This window comes from Tenrec ecaudatus, chromosome 3 (genome assembly GCF_050624435.1).
Source record: "Tenrec ecaudatus isolate mTenEca1 chromosome 3, mTenEca1.hap1, whole genome shotgun sequence".
Lineage (NCBI taxonomy): Eukaryota > Metazoa > Chordata > Mammalia > Afrosoricida > Tenrecidae > Tenrec > Tenrec ecaudatus.
The window spans coordinates 202,922,508-202,949,999 of NC_134532.1; the positions used below are offsets into that span (position 1 = coordinate 202,922,508).

General features: G+C 42.2%; 1 protein-coding gene across 3 annotated transcripts in view; it reads left to right on the top strand.

The window, feature by feature from the left end:
* Positions 1-27,492, top strand: part of KCNIP4 (potassium voltage-gated channel interacting protein 4) — a 279,632-nt gene that overhangs the window by 100,639 nt on the left and 151,501 nt on the right. For 2 of the 3 annotated variants that reach the window (XM_075545015.1, XM_075545016.1), the window contains exon 2: positions 24,513-24,637. In XM_075545015.1, coding sequence (XP_075401130.1) covers positions 24,513-24,637 — 125 coding nt within the window. Of the gene's footprint in view, positions 1-24,512; positions 24,638-27,492 lie in introns of those variants that run through there. The other variant, XM_075545017.1, reaches the window with a different exon arrangement.

Here is a 27,492-nt window from a genome sequence, read left to right on the forward strand (position 1 = left end):
CACTGGCAAAGCATAATTTCCAAAGCAAGCTTCAGATTTTTCTTGTCGATCTGGCATAGCATTTCAGTGTGTTTTGTCTTTCTGGGAGCACATTGAGCATGGGAAGTTTTAGCTGCCTCCTTTGGCAGAGAAACCAATTGGCATTTGGCTGTTGGAAGATTTGTTTTCAGAGAATGTCTTGAACTGCCAACAGGCTGCCAGTTAAAAATATAACCAAAATCTCCAGGAAATTATATTTAAAAGAAAGTTTATCCTTTGGACAATTAATTAGTCTCATAGTACCTCCTGGGTAAGTTCAGCTATGAACACTGACCTGGGCATACAGTCAGGAAATTCTCTGGAAGCATGGAGGCATGACCCACTCAGACTTATAAAATTAAGTTTAATTTATTTCTCAGTAGAAACAATGGCCTCTCAGTTTTAGCATGTGAATCAACCCTTCCACTGCAATTTAATACTATCAGACATGTTTTTAAAGCGTGTTTAATAAACATCTAGCACATAGTATCTGCTGACTGTGGTCCTAAGTCCGCTGCGCTGTGTGATTCATATATCCTAAAAAGACACCTATGAGACAGGTACTTTTTTGATATTCCCAGTTTACAAATTTCCAAACAGAGGCGTGACTCTCTGGTGTCCCTCAGTTAGAAGTCTGAGGACAAGGAGATAGCTGCTCAGACCCATCGACCAAGTTCCAGAGTCTATGCTCTTGACTAGTGCTCTGCGTACAGTCCATGTGTGTTCAATTTCACAAAGAAACAAGACATTTTTTTTTCATTCACCTGGATAACCTGGAACACCTATATGTTCCTGAGAGATTCTGATGGTCCTGTGAATAACTTGTTTCCCCTCTCGGAACCCCAGTCTCCAAACCTAAAAAGGTAAAGCATAAACTGTGCCTTCAGGGTCCTCCCAGAGCTAGCATTACAAGAGGCCCTGAGATTGCCTCGCTTAATTGCTGGCAATGACAAACGATGGCTGTTCAAAGGTAACCTGCCCTTGTCTCCTTTCATGGCACTGGCCTGCCCATGAGAGTTAGGAAATTTAGACACAACATTTAATATAGAGCTCATAGCAATTGGAAAAGTACCTGGAGTCATAAGTGACGAAAGGGGATAGTCGTGCCCAGTAGCACTGCAGAAGGGAGACCTACTTTTGTAAAAATGACAATCAGAACAGCCCTCTGCAGCAGCTCTCCATTGTAACCCACGAGACTGACATGAGTCCAGGTCACCTCAATGGCACCAAGTCTGGTTTTGTTTTACTTTACTACCAATTGACACTATCCCTTACTAACTGGCCATACATGTTACTAATCAGAAATACCTGTGCCTGCCTTTGCGCTGGCCTTTCACAGGTTTTAAAATTCTTTCTCCCTGTTACTTCATTTCATCCTCATCATTCCCCTGTGAGACTGACTGGTCTCCGTCGTCTTAGTCTCCATTTTCCCAATGAAGAAGTAGATTAAGGGACCTGTACTGACCCACATAGACATTTAGGGACAAGACGGAAAGAAAGGCACTGGCTTTCCTGGACAGTATTTCTGCTACTCTGTGTATCCACGGGCAGTCTTCACTAAAACTGGAATGCGTCTTGTGGTACTGAAGAGATGGAGGCTGGATTCCCAGGACAGCCGTTTCCTGTTGGCAGGTTTAGTCGATTTCACTCCGACACAGCAGGCACTAATGGTTTGAAAAGTAATCGTGCCAGGCACAGGGAACCCGGGAATCTCTATCAGGCTAACCTGGTCGCTAGAGAAACAGACATAAATACATCCCAGACAGAAAACAAATACAAGTGCAATGCTGTAAGAGGCGTTCTAATTGAAGAGTAAAGAGTGGTGCCATTGGTTATAGCCCAGTCTTGCTCTGGTTCTAACTAGCTACAGAATCTTGGGCACTTTGCTTAATTTTTCTGAATTTCTGTTTCCTTGTCTGTCAAGTGGGGATAACAATAATAACTATTTCGTATGTTTGCTCATGGATTAAATGAGCACATAAACATCTGCAGCAGTGACAGGTTAGAAAGCGGTCCAGAAACGCTTCCCGGTGTTGTTGTATGTCTGCGAAGATGGGCATCATTGCTGGTGTCTTGACTCCCAGCAGAGATTTCAGAAAGATGTTTACTTGTGTTCTATTGACTACTAGAAGCATTCCACTGCCTGAGCCATACTAAACTATGGAGAGCCTTAAGAAGAATACCCATGGCAATTCCAGAACACTCCGTTGTGCTCAAGCAGAACTTACACACGGATCAAGAATGTGCGAGCAGAACAAGGCACTGCATGCTTAGAAATCAGAAAAGGTGTGCATGAGGAGTGTTCACTCTTGTCATACTTACTCAATTTGAATGCTGAGAAAATCATCCCAGAAGCCGAGTTATATGAAGAAAACTGAATCGGGGTTGGAAAAGGGCTTATGAATCATCTGAAAGATGCAGATGACACAACCATGCTTGCTGAATGTAAGGAGGAATTGAGGCACTTGCTGATGAAGATCAAGGTTTGTAGCCTTCCGCATGGATGACAATCCTCACAACTGGTCCAAAAGCTAACCTCATGATAAACAGAGAAAGGATTGAAATTGTCAAGGATTCCACTTTGCTTGAATCAATGCTCATGGAATCAGCCGTGGAGAGATCAAATAGCACATTGCATTTGGTAAACCTGCTGCACAGAACCTCTAATTGAAATGTATTAAAACCAAAGATAACACTTTGAGGACTAAGGTGTGCCTGATGCAGGTACAGTATTTCCAATTGCGTCATATGCATGGGAATGTTGGACGTTGAATGAGGGAGACCAAAGAAAAATCAGTGTATCTGTGTTGTAGAGCTGGGAAAGAATATTGAAAGTACCATACACTGCCAAAGGGATAAATAAATCTCTGTGTTGGAAGCAGTACAGCCCGAATGCCCTTAGAGGCAATGACGATGAAACTGTCTCAAGTTCTTTGGGCATGTTGTCACAAGAGAGCAGTCCATCTGGAGATGGACATCATGCTTGGTATAGTGGAAGGACAACAAAAAAGAGGAAGGCCTCCAATGAGGTGATTGACACCGCGTCTGCAGCAACGGGCTCAAGCATGGGGACAGTTGTGATGGCGGTGCAGGATTCAGCAGCACATTAATTCGGGCATAAGGTTGCTGTGGCTGAGAACCCACTTGATGGCACCTAAGAAAAACAAGAGGGTCACAAGCACTGTCGCCACATAGATGAGATGAAATTCAACCTAAGTTTTTCGTGAGAGCTTTGGTGGAGTAGTGGGGGTACACACTGGGCTGCTAACCACAAGGTCAGCAGTTGGAAACCACCTGCTGCTCCAAAGGAGAATGAGGAGGCTATTTACGCCTGCAAGTACTAAAAGGAACAGTCACACAATGATAGTTTGTCTCCACAAATTAGACCTGACTTGGTGGCACTTTCATAAAGACGAGAAACATCCTTCCTTCAGGAAGTCATAAAGCCAGAAGACCGTGCCATTATTCATTGCCATCAAACAGGCTCCAGAGTAGAACTGCCTCTGCGGGTTTCTAAAACTGTGAATCTTTATGGGTGCAGAAAGGCTCGTCTTTTTCCCACAGAGTGGCTGGTGGATTTGAACTGCTGACCTTGCATTTACCAGCCAAATGCATAACCCATTAGGCTGGGAATAGATGAAATGTAAGGCAGTCAGTAGGGGTGAAAAGTAGCCAGCAGAAGCAGCCAAACAAGTGAACCGCGACAAGAGTTTGACTGCAACGTTGCAGTCAACACAAGGTTGAACTTAACACTTTAGAAAACAAGGAATAGTCATCCAAGACTTTTAAATCAGGGAGCGGCTGTTTCTCTTGGTAGGTCCAGTCGATCATAGAGGGACTGGGCCCAAAAGTCAGGTTTATAGTGAACCCAAATCATAGAAACCCACCAAATCAAATCCACTGCCATCAAGTATGGTTTCTGAGACTGTAAATCTTTGTTGAAGAGACTCATCTTTCTCCTGCAGAGCTGCTGGTGGGCTTGAACCAGGTATCTGTTGGTTAGGAGTCGAATCCCTAACTGAGAGGTCAGCAAAGTATCAAGATCAACATTTGAAGACAAGGCATAGATAGAATGTCAATAGAATGAACAAAATATGCTGGGCCATTCATTTCTGAATTGAGGCACAAAGCAAAAGTTATAAGGAGACCCTCCCTGACAGAAAAATAGAGAAGATGGAAGGTATATTGAAGGAGAGGAAAAAAGAAGATGGGAAAGCCAGTTAGTTAGTAAGCTGTTTTAAAAGTCTATAAAAGTGAACATAACTAATTTTGAAGCAATAATTCTAAACCTTAAAAAATATGGCTAATATTTAAAACAGGCTTATCAGGATGGTATAATTATAATTCTTGTTTACTTGAAAAGATAAACAAAGAAATTAAGTCACTAACTCAATTTTTTAGCGTTGCTAACGGTCAAAGTAGAACATTGACCTCAATGAGTGAAAAGCTACAACTTCGGATCTTCATGACTGTGCTGTCTGCCCACAAAAGATGATACCGCATACCATCTCTGTCAGTGGAGCCGATTCCAACATAGGGCAACCTCATGCATATTCAGGAGAGAACTGGGCTCAATAGGGTTGCCTATCATTATTGTTTTGTGTAAGTGGATCAGACCTTTCTTCCCAGACACTTCTTGGCAGGCTCAAACTGTTAAACTTTTGGTTAGCAGATGAGCATGTTGGCATCATGCAGGGTCTCTACAGATGGCAAATTCCTTAATGTAAGGCCATGGTTCTGAAAGGGAGAGGATTGATTCCAACGAAATTGTGAAGGAATCATTCAAACCACTGGGAAATAATAGGTGAGACTAAGGGACAAAAAGGAAAGTGACAAAGTGATTCCACCAAAAGGATAATGACAACATTAATCAAGATACGAAGCAGAGGCGGTCGAGGAAACGAGTTACAGAAAGATGATAATTTTATTTTAGACAAGTTAGCTGACAGTGCCTGAAGACCATAAGTCATTCTTTTATTTTTAATTTATACATGATTTAGATGGAGGTTTACAGAGAACATCATCAGTTTTACATTAAACACTTTATACACATTTGGTTCCAACTCATCCATTTCAATCCCCTCAAGATACCATTGGTCATTCCATCATCCTAGTGTTTCCTGTTTCCATTCTTCCTTTTTTCATTATCCTCTGAACTGGGGAAAATGTGCCCTGTATTTTTTATTCCTGGTGTTAGGAACTGCCTGGCTCATTCTGATTCCTAGTGAAACTCATAGGTACAACAGAGCAAAACACCCTCTGCTTCTGTCCTATCCACATATTCACTGTTATATTTGACAGTTTTGCTGCAGCTTACTGTGTCTCATTGAAGGTCTTTTCTTTTCCACTGACTTCTACTTTACCAAACACGATGTCATTCTCCAGGAACTGGTCCCTTCTGATAATATGTGCAAAGTACATAAGGGAGTCTCGCCGTCCTCTCTTCCAGGGAGCAATCTGACTGTACTTCTTCCAAGACAGATTTATTGCTTCTTCTGGAAATCCTTAGTACATTCATTATTCTTTGCCAATAATACGATTCAAGGATATCAATTCTTTTTCTGTTTCACAAGCATACAAGGTGATAGAAAGTACACTATGGCTTGGGTAACGCACACTGTAGGCTTCAAAGTGACATCTTTTGTTTTTTGATACTTTTGAGAAGTTTTTGGAAGCAGATTTCTTGGCTGCTCTTTCTAGGAGCTTTGATCGTGGATCAAGAGAACTGAAGTCCTTGACAACGTCAATATTTTCCCCCATGTATAATGATGCTCCTGATTAGTCCTGTGTTAATCTGGTTACTTTAGAAAAATAAATCCACAGAAGCTCATGTATAAGAGAGAGTTTTATATAAAGGTTAAGTGCACATCAAGAAAACATCCCAACCTTCTCTCTCCTCTTCTCTCTTTCTTCCTCCTTCTTGGAGAAATAAACAGTCTGTGAATCCACAGGCAAAAAAAGAAAACATCCCAACCCAGCACTGCCCAAGCCCACAAGTCCATCATTAACCCATATGTTCAACACCAATCCACAATATCTTCCTCCATCGCACAAAACAGACACAATGACGCCGACTGTAGGAGGAAAGCCAAGTCAGTGAATGTGTAAAAATCTCAGTGCTGGTGTGGTCTCCACATGGGTGCTCCAGCACCCAGGGCAGCATGGGGATAGGTCCATGTGGCTTCTCCTTGGGGATGTCTTCTTGCAGGAAGTGAGCCTTGCCAGCTGAAGTAGAGAACTGGCTAAGGCAGCTACACCCTGGTCTGACCATCACAAAGCTAGAGACCTGAGAACTAGAAAGGCGAGGCTCACGGAGCCATTTATCTCTCTGTCCTTCAATTAACTCCCACATGTGTTTATCAGCCAGGTTGGCACAATAAACTTTAACTATCTCAAGTCCAGTTGTAAGGATTCCAGTTTTCCTTTGTGCTGAGGCGAACTCCCTAGGGAAGGTTGGATTCTTTGATCTTCCTCAGTAAGTGTTTCAAATCTCTTCAGTTTCAACAAGTTAAATTGTATCACCTGAAAATTACAGGTCGTTAAGAGTTTGGGCATTTAAATTTTATGTCAACTTGAATTTTAAGAAAGTGTAGAGACAGAGTCCAAATTGTTAATCAGGTCACAGCCTGATGATGCCTCCTTGGGGGGTGTGACCGTTTGATAAGAAGATACTGTTCCTGTGCCTGACTGCTTGCTGGGACCCTGTGCTTGACTATAGGATGGCCCCATGCAGACTGACTGACAGAATTGTACCCGGAGAGCTCTCAGCACCCTGCCATGTTTCCCCTGATCCTGGATCCACCCAACTCTGGACTCACTGGCCTGCAGTGTTCCAGCATTCCACACCACCTTTCTTTGTCACTGGCCTCCAGCTACAGGAGTCTAAGAATTTATAGACTAGCATTAGACTTATGGGACCGAGTGGAACTTGGCTGGGATGCCTTCTTGATATATATTTACTTCTTGATATCATGATCTTTTTTTATACATAGATGAGTGTCACTCATTTTGTTTTTCTAGACAACCCAGCCTAACACAAGTGTCTTCCTCTGATTCTCATGCTGCACTGTTCTTCATTGTCCCAACTTCTCAGATTTTTTGCTGAGACTATATAGCCTGAAAAGCAGGCTAAAACCCTCATCTACACAACGTTCCGGATTTGAAGCCACATCATATGCTATTGTTTGGCTCAAAAAAATGTTAATCTATGTAATGTTGGTTAAAATGTCTTTGATCTTCCTCATCACCCTTGAAATCTTGATTGTTCTCCTATTTCATTTACTATTAATTTGGAGGAGGAGCATAATGACTACTTATAACAGGTCTATACATTTAGAGCAATACAAGTCTTTTTATCCATTTATTAAAGTTTTCGTAATTGCCCACTCATATAGTTTACAGCCTATATTCAATTTTCCTCAACCCACTATTTGGGCTTAACTTGAATCTAGTCAGTGCTAGTGTCTGCTTATTTCTGTTAGGCACTGTAATGGGAGTCTAACTCTTTGAGCAGATTCAATTTTCTATTCCACAACTCTATAAAATGCAGAGCATTACTATGTTATCTGCCTGGATTTCAGGGTTGAAGTTTAGCCTTCTTATTTCCAAGTGCCCCTCTTGCCGGGGGATACTGAACAGCAAGTGTTCGGTGGGGGAGTTCTTTACAGAAACACTGACTCGTCTTGGTTGAAAGGTTCTGGCACCAAAAAGAAGAAGAAGAATAACAAGGAAGACAGATTCTGTAGATGAACTGACAGATGAAACCTTACTCACCTTTCAGTCAAACATTCTCTTTTAAATCTTAGGGTAGAAAAACAACTTCAGAGCACATCAGAGGGTTCTCTGAATCTGTTTGGACTTTATTCTCTAGTGAGTTTTCATGGTGTTCATAAAAACCAGATTTAGTGCAGCTCAATCTTAGTGCAAAGTTAATCAATGCTTCAGGTGAATAGATGATGGAAATCTCTATGTAAAATCACCCTAATAATAGAACCATGCATTTCTATGATATGTGCCGCACACAGTACTAAAACATTTACATATTTATTCACTTAATTTACGAAAGAGAATCTAATGCTGTCATCATTCCATTATCAAGCAGCCACTTGAGGATTTGAAGTTTTAATTGACTCGCCCCAAATCATACTGTGACTAAGCAATAAACCTGGGATTCAAGCCTAGGTCATCTAGTCACCTCATCAATCTTCATTGATGCCTATCACATGGGAGACACAATTCTAGATGCATGGGATGTAACCATAACACGGCAGGGAACTCAGAGCATCTCTAACATAGTGTCTTGCACAGGAAACCTTTGAAGACATTATGTCTGCCCTCAATTTACCTTCTCTGGCGAGCCCTGGTGGTGATGCATTGGGCTGTTAATCAAAAGGTCAGCGGTTGGAAAGCACCAGTGATTACACAGAAAAAGCATGCCAGCCTCTGAAACTCACAGAGGCAGTGCTCCCTGTTCTATGTGGTCGCGATGAGTTGGAACTGACTCAATGGTGAGTTTGTCATGTGGGTCTGTTTCTTTCTTTCTTCTCTCTCTCTCTCACACTCTCTCTCTTTGGTGCTCCTGTCATTTTCTGCCCCAAATCCTTTAGTTTCACCTGTCAACATTTGTGTTAGTCCAGTTTGACTGGAGAAACACATCCAGAGACACTCATAGGTGTGTAAGAGAGAACTTTATGTCAAAGATCAATTAATTGTACATTAAGGAAAGTTCCCACCCCAGTCCTGATCAAGTCCTAAGTCAAGCATTATCCCATATGTTGATACTAGAACATAAATTCCTCTTTAAATTCACACAGTCATGCAATGATGCTGAATGTAGGAAGATCACAGGCCGGTGGGTAGAAAGTCTGTAGATCCAGTGGTGGTGGAATCATCTCAGTGCTGGCGGGGGTCTCCATGTGACTCCTCAAGCTCCAGGGCTCTGGCTCCATGTGGCTTGTCATCAGGAATACGAAGGAGAGTATGTCTGGCCTCCAGTGAGCTATTTATCTCCATTGCACCTCCAAAAGAGGCCATTAAGCTGTGACCTGACTGACAAGCTAGATGCCTCCCCTACACTTACTCATCAAGTTCACATGAAATTATGTAATTGCCACACCACCTCTAGGGCAGATATTTCTCCTTGTGTTAGTTCTAGGAGAAGGTCCTTATTGTTGGAATTTTTGTGATTTTTCATTAGTGTAGCATCAATCTTTCCCACACTTCTGCTCACTGGTTTGCTTGCTTACTGTCTTTTCTCTCGTAAAAGATATGAACGCAAGGCATATCATGCATTAATCATGCCTCATTTGTGTAATAATGCCAACCCATTCCCAAAAGGGATGATAGCCATAGGCAAAGAGGTTAGGATTTACAACACATTGTACTTCAGAAGATTTCTGGGAAAAGATCCATTACCTTTCAATTCCATTTTCCACGAGCTTTTTGATGCTCTCTCATTGATCCATCTTCCCGTTTGCTTGCTTCCCTCTGAGGTCCTGTCAATGAATTCTGCACAACTTAAAATCTGTGAATAAGAAATCTATCCATTCTGTCTACAATGCCTTGAATGGCCCCTAACTAATAACTTGTTGTTTTTTACCCTTGAATAGGCCCTGACTCATGAGGCTGCCATGCACAAAGGTATAAAACACTGCCCAGTCCTATGCCAATCCCAGTATTAGTTTCAGATCAGACTATTGTGATCCATAGATTTTGGTTGACCAAGCTCTTCAGACATACATTGCCAAACCTTTCTTCCTAGTCTACCCTAGTCTAGAAGCACCATTGAAATCTTCTCAGTCTCATACAACAGGCAAGCCTCTTCTGACAAAGAACTGATGACTGTGCATGAGGTCTATTGGATGGGAGTCAATCCCAGGTCCCTGCATGTGAAATGAGATTCTACCACTGAATGGCCACAGCCCCCAACAAAAATTTAGTGGATAAAATGAGTTAATGAACCATCAGAAATGCCTAGGGCCACATTAGGTGTTGGAACTAAGATGGATTACTTGCCTACAGGTATGCAAACTTTGAAGGAAGTAACAGATAGGGAAGCACATAACTGTTAGATGGAGTATTCTAAACTCACCACAGTGAAATGGACATACTGCTTGCATGTAAGATTGAAGAGGCCCCCTCCTCTATGAACCCCCTTCCCCATTTGAAATGGACCTTAGAGAGAGTAGGGCCCAAGAAGACGAAGGAAGGAGAAGGGCAGCTCCAGGAAGAAAGTTGTGTGCAGGCAAAGGCTTGATGGTTAAAAATAAATGCCTTGTTTAGACATTGTCCAGGATATTAGATCATAAAGTATGTGGGAAGAAATGATAGGTAAATTATTGTCTCAAAGTCCATAGGATGAGATTGTATTAGGCTGAGTTATTTAAAGAAACAAATCCAGTGCTGCTCATCTATCGATAAGAAAAAAACTTTAGATCGAGAAGCAACTCCATATCATGAAGGCTCAAGTTCATGAGTCCTATGCTACCAGGCAGCTCTCTTCAGACTCTCCTAGCCTCAGGCAGATCATGCCAAATGGTGAAGTGGGAAACAGAGAGATCAGAGGCTGGTGAGTGCCGTCACGTGGACCACCAGTGAGAAGAACCATGCCAAGTTCAGGTAGCCTACCTGGGGCCAGCCATGGAAGCAGACACAGAGTCCCATAGATGTGCTATGGAGGAAGAAAGCAAAATGGCCAAGATAGAGGCCATTTCCAGAGTCATTCATGCTCACATGGAACTAGCTGGCATTTTATTGACAGATTTGACTCCACCCCTAGAGAGATGGGTATAGTTGACATGTCATCCGCATTCATCAAGATGGTCCTTTTCATTGTGTCAATAACAAATCCCCAGAGGGAACAGAAGATTTAAGTACTACCCCTAAATAACAACTATGTATGTGAGTAGCTGGTCAGTGAAATGTTTATAAAAGGAAGTAGGTCCTTTCAATTTTTTTGGCAAAACCAGAATTATACTTGCTTTTTATCCTTGGGAATTTATTCAAGTTATTGGCACCTAAATTTCTTCATCTAGAATGAGGGAAATAATGTTCTCTTGAAATTGTATTTTCATGACTAAATGAAAGAATGAAACAAAAACTCACTGCCAGAAAAGCACTCTAAGCCAAGCACTGGTTTTCATTGTTTTATAAGCCCCTGGCAATAGGTTCTGTTATTGCCCTACTTGTATGGATGAGGAAACCAAGGTGCAGAGAGATTGATGACTTTGTCCAAGGTCACACAACATCAAAGGTCACAAGAGATATTTGAGCTCAAGTGTAGCTTCAAAGTCCTCTTCTGAGAGTTCAGAACATTGCCTCAATAGTAAGTATTCAGTAATACTAAATCATTATAATTGCTGTTTCATTGGTTCCTTAAATAAAACCACCTCTCCGTATATATTTATGAAATTGATATAAATACCAGATCACATTTATTGATGAGGAAACCAAGTTTAGGAGAAGTTAAACACAAGGCCCAGTATCAGAGCTGGGAAGCAAGGAAGCAAGAAAGTTGGACAACTGAAGAATCTTGTAGAAGTGCTCCTAGGCTCTGTTCTGCTTGTCCCATAAAGGAGGACAGTAAGTACGATTGTCATTAATATGAATACTACTACAAATAATAACAGCAACACTAACATTAATTGAGTGCTTACTATGGACTAATCACCTCTATCTTATGCTCACAGTGATCCTGTTCTGTAAAGGTGGATACTATTTTAGCACATTCATCTGATGTGGGAACTAAGTAACGGAGAATTTTGCTCCAGCATCGAATCCCATGGATAGCTGACCCTCGGAAATTAGCTTGACCCTAGAATCCATATAGAAAATCCACAATCATTACACAGTTTACTCAATATTTTATTTCAAACAGAATCACAGCTGCAGAATATCACTGTCATAAACATTAGTCCCAAACTTCCTTACCATAATAGTCTCATGGTGATCATTTCTGTTGCAATTAATTAATACCCGATGATTTCCAAGCAGTTGGAAATCGATGATGTCCCAAATGCCAAGCTCTTCCAAGGTATGAATTTGCTTCCCCACCTTCCATCTCCCAACTCTTCCCTTGAGTATATTCCCTCAAGTCCCTACGTTCCACAGTTCACTGCAACGTCCCACAGAAAGTCACAGAACTTTGAGGAAGTAGCTCCCATGGTGCTGAGTGCTGTCAGTCCTGAATCTGAGAGTCAGGTGGAGACGAGCCAAATGTAGTGAGCAGAGCCAAAAAGATCTAATAGCCTTCTGCTTCTACCCAAGCTGTCAGGAACATCGAGGTATGGATTGCCAGGTTGTGGGTGTGTGTTAGAACCAGTGTTTTCTGTCCCACCAGAAATGGTGTCTTTAGTTATACCATCTACCAAAATCAAATCAAAGGGGTCCTCTAGAGATATAGGGTGTGGCTTGGCTCATACTCTCTGCCAAACATCTTAACAGTGTTCTCAAGGAAACAAATGGAACTGTCTGCTTCACACCCTCTACTAAGGCGGGGTATTAAAGATGCCCCCAAGGATACAAAGGGTGTGACCTGGTCCATACCCTTAACCAACACCAAGGTTAATTCTCAACCCCACTTCCCTCTTGTTGATCAGCATAATAGAGAATGCCCTCCGAGACTGGACGGTAGCCACAGGCATGAAAATCCAGACCCTAATATATCATGTAAGGAGCCATGGCTCAAAAGGCCATATTAATTGACCATAATTCAATACCATCAAGAATTTATCATCTCTAACCTTATCCAATGGCCTTTTTAACTCCCTAGCTAATAGATGCCATCAATTTTCTGCCTATTTTTTAAAGCAGCACAATAACATCTTGATTCTGGCATCATTTATTACATCAATAAAAGTTCCAGTTGTTTACCTCTTTAGAACACTTCAATGCAAAATCTTTAATTGGCTATTTCTTATGATTGCTGCCTTCTGAAATTAAATAACATGACAGATAGCCTTTGCCTAACAATTCAGAATCCAGATTTGATCATTGGCTACATATTGGTTCTTTATCATTATTTGCTCTAAGTGTGTTTATGCCTTTTCTCTTTAACTCTATGTTCTCAATCAGGGGTGATTGCTAGATTTTAGAGTAGGTAACTCACATTGGGAGCCCCTAGATGTCACTGTTTTAGGCTCTAAAAGAGGGCCCAGTCTCAAACACATATGCACTATGGCCTTTGATTTACAACCAAGGATGCTAACAGTCAAGACTGGAGTACTCATGTGCAGGTTTAAGGGGCTGGACTCAAGGTCACATTGAATTCTAACATAATTCTATCCCCTACTTAGCCTCACTTTTCTACCCATTTTCTGCTTTTTGCTTGGGCATGTGACTTCTCCTTAAGTGTGACACTGTCTCACCTCTCTCGGTCTGCCCTTCAGAACAGCCCCAAACTTCATTCCAAGATCTCCCAGAGTCCATACCCTGCTTCTACTGCTTAGTGGCTGTGGGAGTGCCCTGTTGTGTTCAACTCTCCTGCCCAGGGTCCTCTTCTCCCAAAAAGGAAAGAAGTATGCTTCTGGGGAGTTCATGAGTCCATATTGATCAAATACACACAGGATGCTGGGCACACAGTACATGCTATACAAAGAGGTTTGGTGTTACTATGAAAGCTTTCGGGCAAGCACAAGAAAGTCTATCAAAGTTCAAGGGAGACCCTTTGGCCATTTTTAATTTAAGGAACTAAACTCAACTATTTTTCTTCATTTCTTCCATTTTTCATAGCTGTATTTCCCCTTTGATCACAATCCCTTTCAAGTTTTGGTCTTTCCTGACTAGCATATAAATTATTTTGGTCTGTTTTTATGTATAATTTCAGTCACCTATTATCCCCACCTCTTCCACATTTCACTTGTATGTTTATACTATCTGTATAATGACTGACGAGACATTCTTTATTATATTCATTTACAAAAATTAATTATGGCCCAGCAAAGCTAACTTATGGCCATTCAGTCCATTCTGCCTCCCAGCAGCCCCATAAAGAGAGTATAACTTCCTGTGTGCGTTTATGAGACTGAATCGTTAGGGCGGTGGTTCTCAACCTTCCTAATGCTACAATCTTTTAATACAGTTCATCATGTTGTGGTGACCCCCCCCAACCACAAAATTATTTTCATTGCTAATTCATAACTGTAATTTTGCTACTATTATGAATCGCGTGACCCCAAAGGGGTCGTGACCTTTAGCTTGAGAACCACTGCTTTAGGCGAACATAAAGCCTCATCTTTCTCCTGTGAACCAACTGGTGCCTATCAATTGCTGTTAGCAGCCCAGTTGAAACACACTTCAACACCAGGCTCCTCCTACACCACCTCAGTGCCCTAATGAAGGAGCTCAAACCAAGCAAACTCACAGCCATCAAGTCGATGCTGACTCAAAGCGACCCTACTGGACAGGGTAGAACTGGCCCTGTGAGTTTCCAAGACTGAAATTCTCTACAGAAATAGAAATCCCTCTCTTCCTTGAAGTATGCAAGTGGTTTTGAACAGCAGACCTTGTGGGTTGTGGCCCAACATGTAACCACTGTGCCACCAGGTTCTGGTGTCCTCTCACAGCAACCCTGTAATAGGGCAGAGTAGAACTTCCCCTGTTCTCAGACTGTAACTGTCGGGGGGAGTAGAAAAAGATCTCATCTTTCTCTCTCAGAGCAGCTAGTGACTTTGAACTTCATACGTTGCAGATCACAGCCCAATCACTCTGCCACCAGGGTTCCTTAGTGAAGGGCCTACCACCTATGAAACAATAGTTCCTCTTATGAGGACCCATCCTGACTTGCTATAAAAATAATATAGTTAATGCTAGTAGTCAGCATTCCAATTAGGTGATTATATTTTAAATTCTAAGAATTTTTGAAGTGTTATATTTGTGTGTATAAAACAAGCACAAATACAGCCTCTTCCTTTCACTCACAACCCTCCTGTGGATTTCCAAGATTGTACCTCTTTTTTTCCCCCCAATTACTTCCTATCTATTGTTATTCCTAGGTGTCATCCAGTTAGTGTTCGTACAGCGTCCATTTCTTTTCTTTTCTTTTAAAAATCATTTCATTGGGGGCTTGGACAATTCTTATCAGAGAGACTGTAACTCTTTATGGGAGTAAGAAAGCCACACCTTTCTCCCACAGAGTGGCTGGTGGTTTCAAACTGCTGACCTTCCAGATCGCGGCCAGACTCATAACCACTGTGCCACCTGGTTTCCATTCATAAGAAATACCTGTGAGAAATACCTCCAGCAATTTCCTCATAGTCATTGAGTAGAATTAAATCCTGGAATTGCAAAGCAAGCAAGTCCTCCTAGAGAGGAAATGGTGCCATCAGTGCTAACAAATACCCCTAATACAAATCTCCAATCATGGGCCATCTTAAAATACTTTCCATTTTTGCTGTGATGGATGAATCATGAATTTGACATATGAATGAAGTACTCATCAATAAGAGTTGGGGTTTTTTGGTAAAAACATACTTTCAGAACCAGAGTTGAAGAAACATGCATCAGACTAAGAAACGTTTTGGTGTTTTCAATTGCTTGGGGTGGTCTGGGAAGCTGGAGGACTCCCACTGTGTTTCAGGCGGATTGATTGCTATCTGCTCGTGGGCTGGGCGTGATCAGCTGAGAATTAATTGCTCATACCCTCAGCGTGCACCTGAAAATAACTGCTGGTGGGTGGATGGATGAAGAGGTGCAGAGACAGAAAGAGTCAAATAAGCTTCCCAGGCCTTCATGCTCTTAGGATGAGGCATTTATTTAAAGTTGGCAAAGTTCAAAGAGTTGCTTACAGGGCCTGGCCCAAGTATGAACTCTCTACTCAGAGAATCCATTGCTATAATGGAAAAATAAAGAGAGGCCAGAGTTAAACCCCAGCTTTCCCACTCACTCGCTGCAGGCCCATGTGCCTGAATCCTTGAGGCTCTGTTTCCTTCATTGATCATTTGGACCCTGAGGAGTGGACTGAAAATGTGGAGTGCTATGAGCATGCGGGTAGCTTCCTCCCACCCATACTTGTTTTTCAAAGAAAGGGGGTGGGGAATTACATCAGTGCCATGAAACATAGCTTGGGAATTCTTCCTCAAAACAGCTTTAGATATTCCGGATGTATTTAACACCAACAAAATTTATAAATAGTATCTCCTCTTTGGTCCAGAAGTTCTCAGTAATGCTTTTCAATTCTCTGCTCAAGATGTATCTCTCCAACATCGTTCAACGAACAGGTAAAACTTAGATCAAGTTTAATCAGCGTCTCTATAGTATTTTATAATCCCATGGACTGCCAAAAGGACAAATCTATGTTGGAAGAAGTCTGACCAGATTGTTCCTTAGAGGCAAGGATGACAAGACTTCAGCTCACATTTATTGGACATGTTGTCAGGAGAGACCAGTCCCTGGAGAAGGACACCATGCTGGTAAAGTGGAGGGACAGTGAAAAAGAGGAAGATCTTTGACAAGACAGATTGACACAGTGATAAGAATTGTGACAATGGCGCAGGACTGGGCAGAATTTTGTTGTGTTGTACATGGGGCCGCTATAGATTAGCACCTAATGACAACAACAATACCATCCACTGGACCACGGTTCTCAGCATTTGCTAATACATACCCTGCCACTGAAAGGCACCCTCTTGCTTTATGATCTTATTGCCATACCAGTCAAGGCACTAATTTCATCAGTGAAGGTAAACATTCTTTAGCTACATTCTTCGGACCAGTAGTTAGTATTCTCAGTCCAATAGCAACTAGCGTGGCATGCTAAACATTCTCAGTAAAAAATGTGAAAGAAACAAATAGCCATTTGAAGTAGCCCAGGGCAATGGATGTAAGTAAAGAGTGAGGCATCGATTATTTGGTGGTTGAATCCTCCCCTTCCACATGGCAGCCATGGGTCTGATTGTCGGTCGATGACTGCAGGAGCAGCTTCCCCCAGTCCATCAACAGAGCCCCGTGTGTTGCTGTGATGCTAAATAGATTTCAGCGGAGTTCCCAGATGATCTAGTTTCAAAACGCAATGAATAAATGCCTAATGGACCCCCAAGTTTGATGTGAAGGCAATTAACAAGTAAAGAACAAGAAAACAGCATTATAGTGTGTCATGCTATGATTGGAGAAGGCCTCAACTCCGTGTGCCCTGGCTGAGTTCTGAACTCGCTTGCTCAAAAAAAATCTTCCTCCGACAGTTTTATTTCAGTCTGAGCAAGTGTGTTTGCAGATGCGTGACTGAGGATGAGGGGAGTCCCAGTCATGCTTGTTTTTAAGACGCTGTGGAGTTTTCCTCCAGTGGCCACAGCTTGCCCTCCATTACAGTCAAATTGGAATAATTACGAGTTGTGCTGTACCGAGCTGTATTTTAAGGGAATTTGTGAGAAACAGGAAAAAGATGCCTATTTTTAAAACTCATTCTGTTGTTCCCAGGTGATTTAAATTCCAATTTCTAACCCAACTGTGTCATGGCCTGAGGGGCCTGCTGACTCTTCACAGAACATTCTCCACCTTGAGATTAAACCTAAGCAACAAAGAATGAATGAGCCAGGAATCTCAAGGTGGTCTGGCTTGGGAAATGTGTTGTCTGATTGCCTAATTAAAGCAAAACCTGTCAGAAGATACATGAATTAGAATACTATTTGTATTCATCTTGTCTCCTAATGCAAATACATTTTTTTCCATTAGCTCCTTCACTAGACACCTGATGGCTAAACCTTGGGTGGAGCTCGCAGAAGCTGAGTTTTTCCTTAGCTAGGTATTTCACCCTAGAGAAGTGGCTCCGTCACACGGAACACCGATTTCTCTGTAGGAAAATGCAAACAATCAAACACACATTTGCTTTTCTCTTGGTGATGCGTGTCCATCTTCGCACCATGGGTTTCAAGTCAGCTCAGCATCGTCTGCCTCTGAGCTCCTCAAAGTTCACCAGCACAATCCCCAGGGAAAAGTGAGGCTTTGGGGGCTCAATGGCTGACTTGATTGTAATTTAAACTTTTTTTTTTACTCCCTGGGATTTGGGATGAGAAATAATAACTGTTAGCATCTCTCAGAACAGCACGTTGATGAAGCTTATGATATTTTGTGTCAAAAGGATCAAATCCCAAAGATCAAGTCCTTTCTCTGCCACTTGCTAGCACTGTGACCTTGAGTAAGGAACGTAAGCTCTGTAAGTCTGTTTCTTCTGCAAAAAATAGGAACAGAAGCAAAAAACAGGATTGCTATCGGTATTAAAGTTAGATAACATACAACTAGACTTAGAGCCAAAGCTCTCTGGGTGGTGGCACTTAAAATCCTGGAAATGATGGTGCTAAACACACCTACCTCATTCATACCTACAGGCTATTTGATCTTGGGCAAACTATTTAGAGTTCCAAGCCTCACTGTTTTCATCTATAAAATAGGGGTGATAATCCCTCATGGGAAGCATGTTGAAGATGAAAGGGTTTAACTGACTAGCAAACACGCCAGAACTCACTGGCAAACTCCACAGACAACAGCATCTGCTCTGCTGATTGTTTCCAGTTCTCTGAATGTATGTGGAGTTTACTGAGAGCATTGTGTGAGATTTTGCCCTGGAGAGGGTTGAGAATGATGAGTGAGCCAAAAGTAAGAATGAGTCTTAAAGAAAGTAAATTAAAAAAAAGTTTTATTGTGGATTAAGGGGAACTGACATTTCAGAGAATCCATTGTATATCTAACAACTGAAACTACATATAAAACCTCCCAATAGCTTGCTCTGCTTTCCCAGTATACTCAGGAGCCTATTGGTTCACCTTTCCTCCATCCATCTAAAAGGAACAAATTTTGATGGTGTGTTAGGTGAGATTGAGAAGAGAAACATATTCAGCGACACTCATAGGTGTACAAAAAGGCTTTATATCAAGGGGTAATTGTATATCAAGCAAGCAACATAGCCCAGTCCAGATCAAGTCCATCACTCCTATACTTGTCTATAGGACCCTTTTCAGACTCACACAGCCACATGCAATGTTGCAGAATTCAGGAAGATTACAGACAGAGGAGTGCAAAGGTATGTGGACCCAATGGCGGTGGAAGCATCACAAGGCTCCCATAGGTTTCAGCGTGGCTCTGGCGGCTCTCTGAGTGACTCAACAGCAGGAAACTGAAGGCAGAGAGAGAGGGGAAGTTCTCAGGAACCCCCATTTGAAATGGCCATGCCCACAAGGAGGCACCATCAGGCTGTGGCTTGGTCAACAGGCTAGACTACACCCATATCTTCTTATGGGTGCCATGTTGGCACAGAAATTCTAACTAGCAAAGATGAAGGTGTGTTTTTAAGAATGATACAAACGTATAGCTGGAGGAAGAAAACTATGAGTGTTACGTTATAGGAGCTAGTCCAAGAAGGCAAGAGTTGTTAATGGTATTGGGTTGAAGATATGAGTTGTATGAGCTTTGAGTGGTGCTTACTCTGAGGAGTAATGAGATAACTGAGGGTGTCTTCGTATCAGTTATTCAGTAGCAAGTCAAATTGTGTTAGATTAAGGAGAAAGATAAGGAGTCCTGGTGGCAGACTGGGTCACGCATTGGGCTGTGTGGCAGTTATATAATCGACTGTCAACTTGAGGAAGGGGTGGAGTCTAGCCTGTCAATCAGATCACACTTGATGACCTCATTTGGAGGCGCAGTGGAGATAGATAGCTCACTGGAGGCCAGACCCACTCTCTACTACACATTCCTTTTGACAAGCCAAATGGAGCTATACTGCTGGAGCCAGAGTCCTGGAGCTTGAGAAGCCACGTGGAGACCCCTTCCAGCAAAGCGATGCTTCCACCACTACTGGCTCCACAAAACTTTCCATCACTGGTCTGAGATCTTCTTGCATTTGGCATTATTGCATGGCTGCGTGAGTCTGAAGAGGAATTTATAGACTGGTCTTGAACATATGGACTAATATCAGACTTATGGACTTGATCTGAACTGGCTGGGATGTTTTCTCAATAGACAATTGCTCTTTGATCTAAAGCTCTTTCTTATACACATATGTGTGTCTATCACTTTTTTTCTCTAGTCAACCTGGACTAACACAGGCTGCTAACCATAAGGTCAGCAGTTTGAAACCACCAACTCCTCAGAGGGATAAACATGAGGTTTTCTACACCCATAAAGATTTGCAGTGCCAGAAACCCAAATGGGCAGGCCTATCCTGTCCTAAAAGATTGTGATGGATCAGAATTGATTTGATGGCATTGAGTTTGATTTTCAATGTTAGAAGGGAACGCAGAAGTTAGGAAGAGTCTCCATGGACAGACTCAACTCTTCTAACAACTTGGAGAGTGCAGGAGAGGAGAGAGATTGTTGAAGTCTTTATCATTGTTACTTCTGTTATCATCGAAAGGGAGCACGGCAAATGGATAAAACATAGGCTTTCACATGAACGACTAGGTTAAGCGTGTAATACTCATCTTTGAGCCTACGTGACATCGAGCAACACATTTCTTCATTTCTCTCAGGTCCTATCTATGTCACGGGGTAAATGTAAGGATCAGAATTATGTCCATAAAGCCCTGAGCCTATTTCCTGGCCCATCGCAGGAAACCAATACGTGTGAAGCATTTTATTGAAATCTCCCAAGATGCATGCACTTAACCTTTCATTGAGCCACAACGTGAATTTTGCACTCTTGGGAGGGATCCTGCTGTGATCCCCACAGATTTAGCCAGCAGGAATCAGTCTTGATTGGGTTTTATGGCGTTTCTCCTTTAACTTTCCATCTGCTGGTGATGCCTAATGATTTTAGGTGGGTTTTTAGAGCCTGTCAGCCTTCTGGCAATGGAAACATCTCTTTGGCGAGTATGAATCATTAAGAAGTATGGTACGGGGAAAACAAGGGTCCCCACAGGCAGCCACTTCAAGTGTGGTTCTCTGAATATTGCATATGATGCTTATCCTATCCCACATGCTTAATTTAATTATACTGACCCTTGGTCACTGGCTCTGACTAGGAATTGGCTAAGCCGCTATAACAGGAGGAAGACACTCGGTTGGCCGTGTGGTTCAGACTGCTGCATGATGCAAAGGCCAAGGAGTGAATGTGCTGCTGTTTCCCTCCAGTGAAAGGCTCATTATGTCTAGAGGAGGTTATGCTGTGATTGAAAGTCTGCTCAGAAAATTTCCTCTACTTCGACCAATGCTGAAAACACAATGATTCGAAAGAAGATATAGAAGGTCTGCCAAGCCTCTGCCATGCACTTTGGACACGTTGTCAGGAGAAACCAGTCCCTGGATAAGGCCATGCTGCTTACTTGGTGGAGAGCAGAAAGACCATCAGGGAGATGGATGGATGTAATTGTTGTAGCAGTGGCCTCAAATATAGCAACCGTTGTGAGATGGCACATGATGGGACAGGGCAGGGCTTTGTTCTATGATACAGAGAGAACTGACTAGACAGCACCTCACAACAATAAGGGTTCAAAAGTCTCTAAAACTACTTCTCTGGAAATATCTAGGGGGCTTCTGAGAAAAGCTGTCTTTAGCCTTCCATAAGGGGCAGCAACCTGGATATGTTTTTATTCCTTCATTCACTAAAATAATTATAAACTGGTTTTAAAAAAACAGACTTGATACTCAATCCTTAGGACATACAAATATGTAAGACATTGCTTTTGTCTTAATCAAACGGACAAACATGAACAAATAATGATGTTTTCCAACATCAAGAATCCTCACTAATGCAAGGTGAGATTCTCACCTAACAAGATCATCTTGAAGGGCTTCAGAAAGGCGATAGTCATATTTGAGTCTAATTAAGATACATTCATTGTTGACAGGTGGAGAAGGGGAGACATTTCCAACCGAAGGAAGTATACTGCACATGATTCAAAAGTAGCTTGATCAGGACTTTATACTTAGATCAGGACTTTTTAGCAGCGGCTTTTGGTTTGTTAGTCCTGGCGGTCCTGAGTCTGTCTGTGATCCTGTATTTCTACACTGACAACTGCAAAGGCTAACACTGGGTTCAGCTCATCAGATCAGCAACCATTGTTGGAGCATTATCTTCCTTTATCTGGGCTATCGTAGGACACATTGAATAGAATCAACCCATTCACTCGGAATAATCTAAGAGGAAACATTAAAATGGCCTGATTTCACCCATTGACATGTTAACTCATGACTGCCCATTTCTGTCTACTTTTGACATCCCCTCAAAACAAAATAAAACAAAAATAACAACAATAGCAAAAACCCAACTCACTGCCATAAAGGTGATATCAACTCATAGCAACCCTATAGTACAGAGTAGAACTGCTCCTGGGAATTGCTGAGACTGTCACTGTTTATAAGAGTAGAAAGCTTCATCTTTATCTTGAGGAATAGCTAGTAGTTTCAAACTGCAGACGCTGAGAATTGTGTGACCACCACAGCACCACCATGTGACCACTACACCAGCAGCATGTGACCACCACACCACCAGCATGTGACCACCACACCACCAGCATGTGACCACTACACCACCAGGGCTCTCTCTATCCCTCCCCCATCCTTTAAATTCACACTCCACTCCACTTCTCATCAGTTTTATTTTTGTTGTTTCAGAGTTTAGCATTGGTTTTCACTTCTTTTCTCATCCCTTTTTTATTATTTTTATTCAATCATTGTTATTCTGCTTCTTTTCCATATCAATGCTTCCAAGCAAATTATTATAATAAAAAAAACTATGAGATGAATGTGGGCTTCATTGCCTGTTACTCATTTTCACAAAAACATCACTCCAATTTTTTGTTTCATACCCATTACTGGTCTCGATTAAGATTTGCTAAGTTTAGAAGGTCCGCTTACCTGCTTTTCTCTAATAAGTGAATGCTCTGCCCCTTCAATGCCCCCAGTGAGAGAGAGCAGTAAGTATGTTAAGAAGTAAATAAAAATCCAAGGTGGGATTTAAAAAGAGCTGGCTGTACTGTACGGGAACTGTTGTACTACTAAGCTCCACTTTGGCAGTTCAAACCCATCAGTCACTTCTCAGGAGAAAGATGAGTATTTCTGCTCCCATACAGAATTACAGCCTCAAAAACCTTATCATAGGCAACTATAAATCAGAATTGATTCTGTGTCCATGAGTTAGGGGCCTGATGAACAGATAAGTGAATCAGTAGCTGTTCTGGAGTTATACTCTGAAGAGGGATTCTGTGGCACAGTGGAAAGAGACACTGGCAGAGGGTGGCTGTGGCTGTTTGCGTCCATGTGGGAGGTAAGAACTTGATGATGGCAGAGAAAATCCCCCTAGACCTCTATCTTTCCCCACAGCAGAGAAGCTGGGACCCAGGCCCTAATATGAGAGAACTTTAAAAGATTCCAGGAGTTGGAAGATGGAATTAGAAGATAATGGATTTTTTGCCGTAGACTTTTTTAAGTCCCCAAAGTACATCTCCAAACCCTGTGAAATGGCATCGTGCAGGATGCTCGACAAAGTGGGCAGATGTTAACAGAAGTCACTTTGGGGAAGAAGAGTAGTCAGCATGTTATCTGGAGAGACCAGTCCCTGGTGAGGAAGGCCATCAGTCTTGGAAAAGTAGAAAGAGAGTGGGGAAAAGGAAAACCGTAGACAAGACAAAGTGACACAGTGACTATATCCATGCACCCAAACATAAGAATAATGTGAGATGTGTTTCCTTGTGTTGTCCACAGGGCCCCTCCCTGTGGGCCAGAACCAACAAAGCAGCACTGAACAACCTCATTGACAGGGCAATGTTTAATCTGCTGTCACTATTAATAGAAACCAACTTGACGTCAGCCAACAGTGTCCCAGGGACAAATACCTGTGGGGTCTACTGGAGTAAACAGGGGGATTTGCTACAGGACTTCTCAAAACTCTTTTACCTGATATTTTGCTCCCAAAACGAGCTCCACTTTGCAACATTTCTGCAACATGTATGAATCTAAAAGTCTTCACAGAGTGTCCTTATGAAATTTCGATATCAATATAATTCACAAAGTACATTATTTTATAATTTGTCTAAACCAAAGCAGAGCCTACCAGAAGTTTCCCTAGATCCTAGTCCACCCAGTGTGCACCCACAAAGACTGGTGCCTTGGCCCCTGTCAGTACCTGATCTGATGACTTTTGTTTGTGGCTCCAGGCAGGGTATCTGCTTGGGTGGGATTGTCCTTCTAGACCATGCTGGTAGCTTTACAATATGTGGGGTTGTACTTGTCATTAAACAGCAGTTCCATTTGTTATCGAGTGCTTGGTTCATGCACATGAACGTCAGGTACTACGGATGTGGGTGATTGCAGACACTTCTCATGACCTCTAGCGAGTGTGTCAGAATTATAATGTCCACAATACTGACCAAAATGCACAAGGGGAATTTCAGGTCTTGGCATAACACTCTAAAATCTGAGAATGTTCAAGGCCAAGGTTGCCAAAATAAGATATCATCTGTGCAAAGGACACAGCGATCCTGTAACCCAGCCCGTCTATTCCCCTGTGCTGCGTGTGTAAGTACGGGCCAACAGCGACCGTTCTGATGAGACTTTTTGGTTTTGCTCCACAGACAGCGTGGAAGATGAATTGGAAATGGCCACCGTCAGGCACCGGCCCGAAGCTCTGGAGCTTCTGGAGGCTCAGAGCAAATTTACCAAGAAGGAGCTGCAGATCCTGTACAGGGGATTTAAGAACGTAAGGACGTCCTTTTTGGTTTTATCTGCCTGGGGTCTTTAGAAAAAGCATTGCAAAGTGGGAGAGGAAGAGGGGAAATATTCCATCCTTCAGAGCCCTCTGATGTATCTACCTATGGGCATCCCATACCTGGATGTGAATATTCTTCATATGAATTTGGGCTCTGAGTCCCATTGGCACACTAATGCTGGTACACTGCATTTGCATAGTAAACAAGGACAAGTAGGCAAAAATGGTCACTCAGTTCAGTATTCAATGGGCTCTTCTTTTCTTTTTGGATCATAATTAGATATTTCAATGAGAGCCACTTGGCTCTTCATTTCTAAATAGTAGTCTGGTGTTTGTGGACACATCCCTTGCGTATGAATTGTGGCCCATCGAGGACCTCCAGCCTTTTCAATGGAGAAGAGTCAGGATGGATTTTTAATATCATTATTAATAAATAATTTTATTGGGAGATCTTACTTATAAAAATCTATTATACTAAGTGGATATGTACAAATATTGCCATCAACAATTTCAAAACATTATCTTTCTTCTTGAACCCCTTGATATCAGTTCCTCTTTTTTCCCTCCCTCCCTGGCCCTGCCATTATCTTGAACCCTTAATGTATTATGTATTTTTATTTATACTTCTCTACATGGCCCTTTCTATCCCTTCACTTACAATCCTGGTATTCATTCCTCTAGAGGGGGTTATTTCATAATTGTTGCTATCAGTTCCCCCTTCCCCTGCTTCCCACTTCTTTTCTTTCCCCTACCCTCTTGAAGTCATTTCTCCTGTTACTATTTCTGAGCATTTTGTCTATCCTGAATTCTGTAAATGGAAGGTTATCTTCTATACCAATGTATTTATGCCAGACTAGCTGGGTTTGCACGGTAGGACTAAGTGGGGAGAGGAAGCATTAAGGACCTAGAGAAGTGTTTTGTGTTTCATCAGTGCTATACTTCCCCCTGGATGTAACCTCTCTTCCATGTGGTTCTGCTGGGCTGGAATGTCTAATTATCCCAGAATGGGCTCTGGGTCTCTACCTCGACCCCTCTCCTTCACCTCGATGAGGTTGTTTATTTTTGAAACTTCTGATGTCTGTTCCCATCAACACTTCATGATCACACAGGCTGGTGTGCTTCTTTCATGTGGATTTTGTTGATTGTCAGGTACCATTTGCTTTCCTTGGCATTTAATAGCCAGGTACCATTTGCTTTCTTTGCCACATTTTCTTATGCACCCAGTTTGTCTTCAGCAATCATGTCAGGAAGATGGGTATCACCTATTACCAGATTGTTAGAACCAAGTGTTCTTTTGTTGAGAGAAAACTTGAGTAGAGGATCCCAATCTGTCTACTACCTCAATGTATTTCCTTATAAATATAGGTACATAGACCAAGACTCCAGTTTTTATGTATTCATATATTTACATATATATAGATCTATGTTTATACTTCTATAAATAGTTTTGCTTCCTAGTTCTCTCCTCTATTTCCTTTAATGTTCCTCCTGCTCGACTGTCATGCTCACCCTTGTTTGCTTCCCCTTAGTTCCTCTTATCTGGATTAGAGTTGCTCCAACTCCTCTGGGAACTCTACAACCCCCCTACCCCCTTATCCTTTATTTTAGATCCCTAGTTATTCCCTTATCCATGACTCTATTTGCTCATCACTCCCTTTCCCCTGGCTTCTCTTCCCCCAAGTATCTCTGGAACCCTCAGTCCCATTCCTTTCTCCTTGGGTTTGCTTCCCATGCCTATTTTGTATTCATAGACACAACAGAAACAACAAAGATAGGACTAGAAAGACAAAAACAGCTAAAAAAGAAAAGTGAACAAAAGAAAAAGAGAATAATCATACATAGCTCAGGGTCTGTCCATTGGCCTTTATGGCTGTCTCTGCACCAATTCGGTGGAGCAGTCAGGGTAGATTTTTATAGTCGCTGGAAGACCTGATTGCCATTTAATCTAAATGTCAGAAGTCTGTAGACAGTCTCTGCAATCCATATGCACATGTCATCTTTTCTACTAAATTGTTGTTGTTGTTAGTGTTAGTTTCCACTGAGTTGGCTTTGATTTAGGACAAGCCTGTATATGCAGAACGAAATGTTACCAAGAGCTGTGCTGTCACCATGGTCATGGATATATGCAAGTCCATCGCTGAAGCCACTGTGTATTCTAGTTGACTTTCAACCTATGTGGGTCGTCTTTCAACACTAAATCAGACAATATTCTGATGTGATTCATAGAATTTTCATCAGTTGACTCCCAGGAGACCAAATTATTCCTACTCTGCCTTATTCTGGAAGCTCTGCTGAGCCATGCTCAACCTGGGTAACTTCGATAGTACTTGGAATAGCATCCGGCATTGTAGCAGCATGCATGCTTGCATAATACAGCAGACTCCCATGGGTGGTAATCTGCGTTGTTGTTGTTGTTGTTAGGTACCATCGAGTTGCTTCCTACTCATGGATACTGTATGCACAACAGAATGAAGCACTGCCAGGCCTGAATGTATCCTCACAGTTGTTTCTATGCTGAGCCCTTCGTTGCAGCCACTGTGTCAATCCATCCTTGTGGTTCTGCCTCTCTTTCACTGGTCCTCTGCTTTAGCACCCCTTGTCTGTCAGTTTGTTGCACTGTGGTGGCTGGTGTGTTGCTGTGGTGCTGGAAGCGGTATCACTGGTATTTAGAATGCCAGCAGGTCTTAGTGAACCGGTTTTAATGGAGCTTCCCTACTAAGAAAAAGCAATTGGCTGCTCACGTCAGAGGAAGTAGCCCCTGAAAACCTTATGCACAGCTTCAAGTCATTGTTTCCTGGGTTAGAGATCTTCAAAATTGATCTTAGCCTACACCTACCAGAAGTTAG